Source organism: Columba livia, chromosome 37 (genome assembly GCF_036013475.1).
Source record: "Columba livia isolate bColLiv1 breed racing homer chromosome 37, bColLiv1.pat.W.v2, whole genome shotgun sequence".
Taxonomy (NCBI): Eukaryota; Metazoa; Chordata; class Aves; order Columbiformes; family Columbidae; genus Columba; species Columba livia.
The window spans coordinates 294,258-302,372 of NC_088638.1; the positions used below are offsets into that span (position 1 = coordinate 294,258).

The 8,115-nt window shown below is 64.4% G+C and overlaps 1 protein-coding gene across 1 annotated transcript in view; it reads right to left on the bottom strand.

Moving 5' to 3' along the window:
- LOC102089966 (voltage-dependent L-type calcium channel subunit alpha-1F-like) overlaps positions 1 to 5,835 on the bottom strand; it is a 30,964-nt gene extending 25,129 nt beyond the window's left edge. The window contains 14 exon segments of the mRNA XM_065044388.1: positions 490 to 565; positions 568 to 576; positions 690 to 773; positions 859 to 876; positions 879 to 1,012; positions 1,091 to 1,194; positions 1,974 to 2,170; positions 3,203 to 3,355; positions 3,457 to 3,599; positions 3,672 to 3,811; positions 4,861 to 4,966; positions 5,216 to 5,297; positions 5,300 to 5,461; positions 5,750 to 5,835. Coding sequence (XP_064900460.1) covers positions 490 to 565; positions 568 to 576; positions 690 to 773; positions 859 to 876; positions 879 to 1,012; positions 1,091 to 1,194; positions 1,974 to 2,170; positions 3,203 to 3,355; positions 3,457 to 3,599; positions 3,672 to 3,811; positions 4,861 to 4,966; positions 5,216 to 5,297; positions 5,300 to 5,461; positions 5,750 to 5,777 — 1,436 coding nt within the window. The 5' untranslated portion in view covers positions 5,778 to 5,835.
- Between the last annotated feature and the right edge of the window lie 2,280 nt (positions 5,836 to 8,115).

Below are 8,115 nucleotides of genomic sequence, written 5' to 3' on the forward strand. Positions count from 1 at the left end.
GGGGCGGGGGGGGTCCCAGGGGCTATGGGAGGTTTTAGGGGGTCAAGGGGGGGCTGAGAAGGATCTTGGGGGGCTGGTGGGGGGGTCCCAGGGTCAGGTTTGGGGTCTGGAGGGGGGTCCCAGGGGCTATGGGAGGTTTTAGGGGGTCAAGGGGGGGCTGAGAAGGATCTTGGGGGGCTGGTGGGGGGGGTCCCTACGGTCAGGTTTGGGTCTGGAGGGGGTCCCAGGGGCTATGGGAGGTTTTAGGGGGTCAAGGGGGGGCTGAGAAGGATCTTGGGGGGCTGGTGGGGGGGGTCCTAGGGTCAAGTTTGGGGTCTGGAGGGGGTGCCAGGGGCTATGGGGGGGTTATGTGGGTTCCCAGGAGATACAGGGTGTCCCAGGGGTTACCAAGGACTATGGTGGAATCCCAGGGAAAATGAGGGGGTCCTAGCGGTATTGGGGGGCCCAGGAGATATGGGGGGTCCAGGCCCTCCCCGTTTCATCACTCACAGGCAGCGGTCGCAGGCGCCCGGTTGTGCCTCCTCCTCACCCGCCGTCTCCGTGTTCACCGACGTTGTCTCGCTGCCGGAAGACTGGCTGGGGTGGGGGGCAAGGACAGGTCAAAGGTCAGCACAGGGGACAGCAGGGAGTTGGGGGGGGGGGCACCCCAACATCGTGGGGACCCCCCAAGGCGGGGGGACAGGGGTTACCGTGGGTGTCAGTGGAGTGACTGGTGTGGCGCAACCACTTCAGCCGCGGTTTGCGCTTCCCCATCAGCTCCTCGGCCGTCAGCCCTGGGTTGTTGGGGGGGACACGGAAAGGTTTAGGGGGTGCTGAGGATTTTGGGGGGGGTCACGAGGGTCCCCCCCCAACACTTACGGTGCTTCTCGTGCTCGTCTCGTCACCCTCCAGGTCCTCGGCTTGGGTGATCCAGTCCATGTAGCCCCGCAGATCTTCCTCCAGCTGCTGCTTCTCCCGCAGCTTCTGGAAATCTCCGCGGGCTTTGGCCTTTTCACGCTCCTTGGAGAACTCCCTGGGGGGGGGACACGCATGTGACCCCCCCAAAAAACACGCTAATAACATGTTAATGACATGCTACCCATGGCCTCACCCGCTCAGCACCCCCAGCACCAAATTGAGGACGAAGAAGGAGCCGAAGATGACGAGGCTGACGAAGTAAATCCAGGGTAACTCGTGGCCCATGGCGTCCTGCATCTGGAAAAGGGGGGACACACAAATTTGGGGGTGAATGGGTTAAAAGAGGCGGGAGTTGGAAGTGGTGGGGACCCCAAGTCCACCCCTGAGGGGTCCGTGGGGTGATGTGGGTGCTGGTTGGTGGGGCCAACACCATCTTTGGGGAGGATTCAGGTGGTTTAGTGAGGGTAGGAACTACTTTGAGGGTGCTGGGGGGGTTGTGAGGATTTTTGGGGTGCTCCCGGGGGGGGTGTAGGGACTTTTGGGGTGGGGAGGGGTCAGGGGGCCCCCAAATTTCCCCTGAGTGGTCTGTGGGGTTATGCGGTGCTGCTTGTTGGGGTCAATCCCCTCAGGACCATTTAAGGGGTTCAGGGAGGGTGGGAAGGACTTTGGGGGTGCTGGGGGGGGTCAATGATTTTTGGGGTGCTCCCGGGGGGGGAGCAGGGGTCAGGGGGAGGGGTCAGGGGGCCCCCAAATTTCCCCTGAGTGGTCTGTAAGGTTATGTGGTGCTGCTTGTTGGGGTCAATCCCCTCAGGACACTTTAAGGGGTTCAGGGAGGGTGGGAAGGACTTTGGGGGTGCTGGGGGGGGGTCAATGATTTTTGGGGTGCTCCTGGTGGGTTTGGGGGACCCCAACTGTCCCCCTGAGCGGTGTATGGGGTGATGCGGGCACCTCTCAGTGTCCCTGGAGAGGTCTGGGGAGGATCTCTTGGTTCAGAGAGCAGAGCGAAGACTTTGGGGGCGCAGGGGGGGAGCGTAAGGATTTTTGGGGTGGGGGGTAGGGATTTTTGGGGTGCTCACCCAGTAGAGGACGTCGGTCCAGCCCTCCATGGTGATGCACTGGAAGACGGTGAGCATGGCGAAGAAGAAGTTGTCGAAGTTGGTGATGCCGCCGTTGGGCCCCTCCCAGCGGCCCCGGCACTCGGTGTTGTTCTGCAGGCAGGCGCGGCCGTGGCCCGAAAACGCGCACGGGGAGGGGTCGTCCTCTGACTCCAGGTCTTTTTTTTGGGGGGGGCACACCCCAAAATAATATTATGTAATGGTATTGGGGGGTTAACACCCCCAAAAGGGTGTTTGGGGGAGTCAGGAGTTTAGGGGGGCTCTGGGTGCTGAGGGAAGAGGAAGGAGTGGGAGCCCCCCAATGTTATGGGGAGTTTAAGTGGGGGGGGGTGTAAAATTGGGGTGTAGTCATCCTCTGACTCCAGGTCTTTTTTTGGGGGGGGCACACCCCAAAATAATATTATGTAATGGTATTGGGGGGCTAACACCCCCAAAAGGGTGTTTGGGGGAGTCAGGAGTTTAGGGGGGGCTCTGGGTGCTAAGGGACAGAGGAAGGAGTGGGAGCCCCCCAGTGTTATGGGGGGGTTAAAGGGGGGGGGGCTAAAATTGGGGTGTAGGGTGGGGGGTGTCAGAAAGAGGGAGGGGGGCTCATGAAGGTGAAGGGTCATGGGGGGGGCACATGGAGTCTAAGTGGGGGGCAAGTGACTTTGCTGGGGTGTCACTGGGGGTGCTCTGGGGGGGTCTCAGGAGCTTCGGGAGGGGTCTTAGGTTTTGGGGGGGCCCAAGTGCCCTCAATGGGGTATCACTGGGGGTGCTCTCTGGGCTCTCAGGAGCTTTGGGGGTGGGTCTTAGGCTTTTGGGGGGCCAAGTGCCCTCAATGGGGTGTCACGGGGGGGCTCTGGGTGCTAGGGAGGGGTCTTAGGGCATTGGGAGGTCCCAGTATCCTGCTGGGGGGTGCTGAGGGGGAATTAGGGGCCCTGGGGGTATCTGAGGGGCTTCTGGGGGACAATTACCCCCACTGGGGTGTCACTGGGGGGGTCCTGGTGCTGGGGGGGATTCAGGGATGTTGGGGGGGGGTCTCAGGGAGGTGGGGGGTCCCAGTATCCCACTGGTGTGTCACTGGGGGGGATCTCAGAGCTCAGAGGGGTCTCCCAGTTCTCCTTCATTTTGGAACTGAACTCCTGGGAGGGTCCCGGTTGCCGTGGGGGTCCCGGGGCGGGGGGGGTGACAGCGCGGTGACCCCCCCTTACCGGATCCGATGAAGAAGCAGGTCTTGTGCATGCGGCCGATGAAGAGCTCGAGGCCGATGATGGCGTAGATGATGATGACGAAGAGCACGAGCAGCGCGATGTGCAGCAGCGGCACCATCGCCTTCATGATGGAGTTGAGCACGATGTGGAGACCTACGGGGCGGGGGGAAAAGGGGGGGGTAGAAAGATCATGGGGGACACTCCCCCAAACCAAAAGGTGCCGGGTGTGTTCCCCGCACCCAAACTGGTCTTACTGGGGACACCGGAGACGAGGCGGAGGGGCCGGAGGACGCGGAAGGCGCGCAGGGCTTTGACGTCGAAGCCGCCCGGTTTGCCGCTCATGTGATGGGCCTCGCCGGGTTTGTGGGACACCTGCTCCAGGATGACGCTGAAGAGCCTGAGGGACAGTTTGGGGACACGTTGGGACCCCCCCGTGACCTGTCCCCGTCCCTCGGGGCCGGTTCCTCACCCCACGACGACGATGACGAAGTCGAGCAGGTTCCAGCCGTTGCGGATGTAGGCGCTGGGGTGCAGGACCAGCCCGTAGGCGATGATCTTCAGGAAGGTCTCCACCGTGAAGATGATGAGGAACACGTACTCCACCTGCTCCTGGGGGGGACAACGGGGGGACACGGGGATTGGGGGACACCCCACCCCCATAAGCACCCCCCAGAGGCTCGGTGGGGTGGCCCAGCACCCCCTTTTCCCAGGGGACAAGGGTGCCTGGGGCCACCAGCCACCCTCGTGTCCCCACACCCTTTGCAGTGTCTCCTCCTGGGGGACAAAGGGGACAGTGGCATTCGGGACCCCCCCAAAGTGTCCCCCCCATTTCCCAGCGTCCCCTCCTCCTGGGGGACAAGAGACATTTGGGGGACCCCCCCCAAGATCCCATCTCCTTGGGGACAAGGGACAGTAGCATTTGGGACCCCCCCCCCAAAGAAATATCACCCTCATTTCCCAGCGTCCCCCCCTCCTGAGGGACAAGGGACAGTGGCATTTGGGACCCCCCCCAAAGTGACCCCCCCCATTTCCCAGCATCCCCTTCTCCTGGGGGACAAGGGACAGCAGCACTTGGGACCCCCCCAAAGTGACCCCCCTATTTCCCAGCATCCCCTCCTGCTGGGGGACAAGGGACATTTGGGGGATCCCCCCCCCTCAAGATCCCATCTCCTGGGGGACAAGGGACAGCAGCATTTGGGACCCCCCCCCCCCCCCCAAAAGAAGTATCACCCTCATTTCCCAGCGTCCCCTCCTCCTGGGGGACAAGGGACAGTGGCATTTGGGGGGACCCCCCTACTCAGAGTGTCCCCCCACCCTTCCCAGCATCCCCTTCTCCGAGGACCCAGGCGTCCGGGGCGGTTAAACCGGGATTAGCACCGACTCCGGCGCCGGGGTAAAGCGGCTTAAGGCGATGGCACACGTGTGACACGCGCTTCGGGGGACCCAGGCGTCCGGGGACGCCCCCCCATCCCCCTACAGACCCCTCATCACTCCATTAAGTGGGGGACCCCAGGGTGAACCCCCCCCAACTCCCACTTCCCTCCACCACCCAAAGCGGCTTCGTTATCACTTAACGAGCCTGACTGGGACCAGTTGGGGACACTGGGGGGGGAAGGGGTACCCCCCGTTTTTTGGGGGGGGGGTTTGGGGGTGCTCACCAGGTTGTGGTTGGCGGCGTTGGAGTCGTCCTCGGGGAAGGGGATATAAACCCCCAGGGCCACACAGTTGGCGAAGATGGTGGCGAGGATGAGGATGTCAAAGGGCCTGGGATTATGGGGGGGGGGCGGGCAGCAAATTAAGTGGGGGGCAGCCCCCAAACCTGCCCCCCACCCCCTTCTGCAGCGCCCCAAACCTCAACACACCTCCCCCCCCCCCATCCCCATGGTCTCATGGCCAATCCCATCCTGCTGCACCCCCTGCCCCCCCCCCCCCCCACTGCCAAACTCCCACCATGGCCCCCCCCCCCCAAAAACCTGTGTGTCCCCCCCCGCCAAACCAAACCCAAGGCCTCACTTCCACTCGACGATGCTGATGGCGGCCCGGCGGATGGGGTTGTTGAGGCGCAGGCAGAAGAGGGCGCGGGGGGAGCGGTGGACCCCCCGCTGGAGCCCTGGCCCTTGTGTTTGGGGTGGGGGGGGCGGCGGTGCCGCTGACCGGGGGGGGTCCCGCCCCCCGCCGGACCCCCGCTGCCTTCCCCTATTGGCCACCCCGGGGGTTGGCCGGTGGCTTCGGCGAAGGACGGCGGCTCCTTGGGGGGTCCTGCGGGGGGGGGCACATGGTGAGGATCCCCCCAAATCTCATGGATCCCCCCCCAAAACCTCTTAGACCCCCCCAAACCAGGAGAACCCCCCCAACATCTCCCAGACCCCTCTAAACCCCCTGACCTCCCCCCACCCCAAGACCACCAACCCCTGAACACCCACAGACCAGGGAACCCCCTGTACATTTGGGGACACCCACGTCTCAGTGGGGACCCCCCCTTGAGCCCCACACCCCCTCGAGACCCCCCCTTGAACCCCGCTAAGACCCCTCACCCCCCAAACTCACCCTCCCCATTCTCCTCTGACTCTGACATGCTGAGGGGTGTCTGGGGGGGGGTGTTTCTGGAGCTCTGGGGGCACCTGTAAAACGGGGGGGGGATTGGGGAGGGGTATTTTAGGGGTGTCTGCTAGGATTGGGGTATCTTGTGGGGGGGGATGGTCTGAGGGACTCTCAAGGGGATTTGGGGGGTGTGTTGGTGTTTGGGAGCATTTAGGGGAGATACAGGGAATATTTTGGGAGGGTGGGGGGTATCTAGAGGGGTATTTGGGGGGGGTTAGGGGGGTATTTGGGGGGGTTTAGGGGTGTTTAGGGGGGTCCATGGGTGCCGGGGTAGCTCCCAGGCCTTCCCCACGGCTTGTCCTGTGTGTGTCCCCCCCCCGGCTCGTTACTGGCAGGAGATTAACGGCTTAACGAGGGCTGGGGGGGGGGGGGGGGCATTGCCCACGTGCCGGGACACACGCGTGTGCGAGGGGACGGCGCGGGGACACACGGACGGACGTGGGGACGGACGTGGGGACGGACGTGGCACGGGAGGCCACCGTTCCTCACCCCAGCTGCCCCCCGTGGACGCCGTTTCCTGCCTCGGTGACCCCAAAAGGGCCCCGTTTCCCCCTCCTCACCCCCAACAAGCACCATTTCCCCCTCAGACCCCATTTCCCCCCCTCACAAGCACCATTTCCCCCTCAGACCCCATTTTCCTCCCCCATTTGCCCCCCTCACAAGCACCATTTCCCCCTCAGGCCCCATTTTCCCCCTCAGACCCCATTTCCTCCCCCATTTGCCCCCTCACAAGCACCATTTCCCCCTCAGGCCCCATTTCCCCCCTCAGACCCCATTTCCTCCCCCGTTTCTCCCCCCCAGACCCCATTTCCCCCCTCACAAGCCCAATTTTCTCCCCCATTTCCCCCTCTCACAAGCACCATTTCCCCTTTGCTGCCCCTCACAAGCACCATTTCCCCCCAGACCCCATTTCCTCCCCCATTTCCCCCCAGACCCCATTTCCCCCTCAGACCCCATTTCCCCCCCAGACCCCATTTCCCCCCTCAGACCCACTTCCCCCTCAGACCCCATTTCCCCCCCAGACCCCATTTCCCCCCAGACCCCATTTCCCCCCTCAGACCCCACTTCCCCCCTCAGACCCCATTTCCCCCCCAGACCCCATTTCCCCCCAGACCCCATTTCCTCCCCCAGACCCCATTTCCCCCCCAGACCCCACTTCCCCCCTCAGACCCCACTTCCCCCCTCAGACCCCATTTCCCCCCTCACAAACACCATTTCCCCGGTTTCCCGCCATTTTCCCTTTGCCGCCTCGCGCCCCCTCAGTTTCCCGCCTCTCCAACTCCCGCCGTGCCCTGCGCGGACTACAAATCCCAGCGTGCCCCGCGCGAGGGCGGGGTGAGGGGGGAGGAGCCTCACTTCCGCGGCGCGCCCCGCCTCACGTGACCCGCGGCGGGGCTCGCGGGAGAACTCGGGGTTCCTCCCCCCCCCACCCCAATATTTCCCGCCCCCCCCCCCCACCCGCGCTGAATTTTGGGGCCCCCCACGACCCCCCCAAAGATGGAGGAGGTGGACAGAATCCTGATCCACTCCCTGCGCCAGGCGGGGACGTGAGTGGGGGGGACGGGAGAATGGGGGGCACACCTTAAATTTGGGGTGGGGAGACCTTAAATTGGGGGGGGTGGGGGTTGGATTGGGGGGAGGACCGTGGGGATTTGGGGGGTGATGGGGGTGGAAAGGGGGGGGACTCTGAGATATTGGGGCGCTCTGGGGGGGGGGAACCTGAAATTTGGGGGGGGTCTGGGGTGGGGGGGTTGGGAGGGGGACCCTGTAATTTGGGGGGCTCTGGGGTGGGGGGGATCCCTCAGGAGGTTTGGGGGGACCCTAAAGAATGGGGGGGACACACTGGGGGGCCCCCTGATGCTTTGTGGTGGGACCCTCAGGAATTTGAAGGGGGGGCCACTAGTTTGGGGGGGGTGCGGGGGGCGTTGCAGGGGGGGTGCAGGGGAGGTTGTGTGGAGGGGGGTGTGGGGGGGTGCGGGGGGGGTACAGAGCGGGGCTAAAGGGGGAGTGCAGGGGGGGTTGCAGGGGGGTGCATAGGGGGGTGCAGAGGGGGGCGCGGGGGGGTACAGAGAGGGGGTGCAGAGGGGGGTGCAGGGGGTGTGGGGGGGGGTTGCAGGAGGTGGGGTGCAGAGAGGGGTGCAGCGGGGGGTGCAGGGGGGGGGTGCAGGGGGTGCAGAGGGGGGTAAAGGGGGGGTGCAGCAGGGGGGGTGCAGAGTGGGGGCGAAGCGGGGGTGTAGAGGGGGGTGAATGGGGGGTGCAGGAGATGGGGTGTGGGGGGGTGCGGGGGGGGTTGCAGGAGGTGGGGTGCAGAG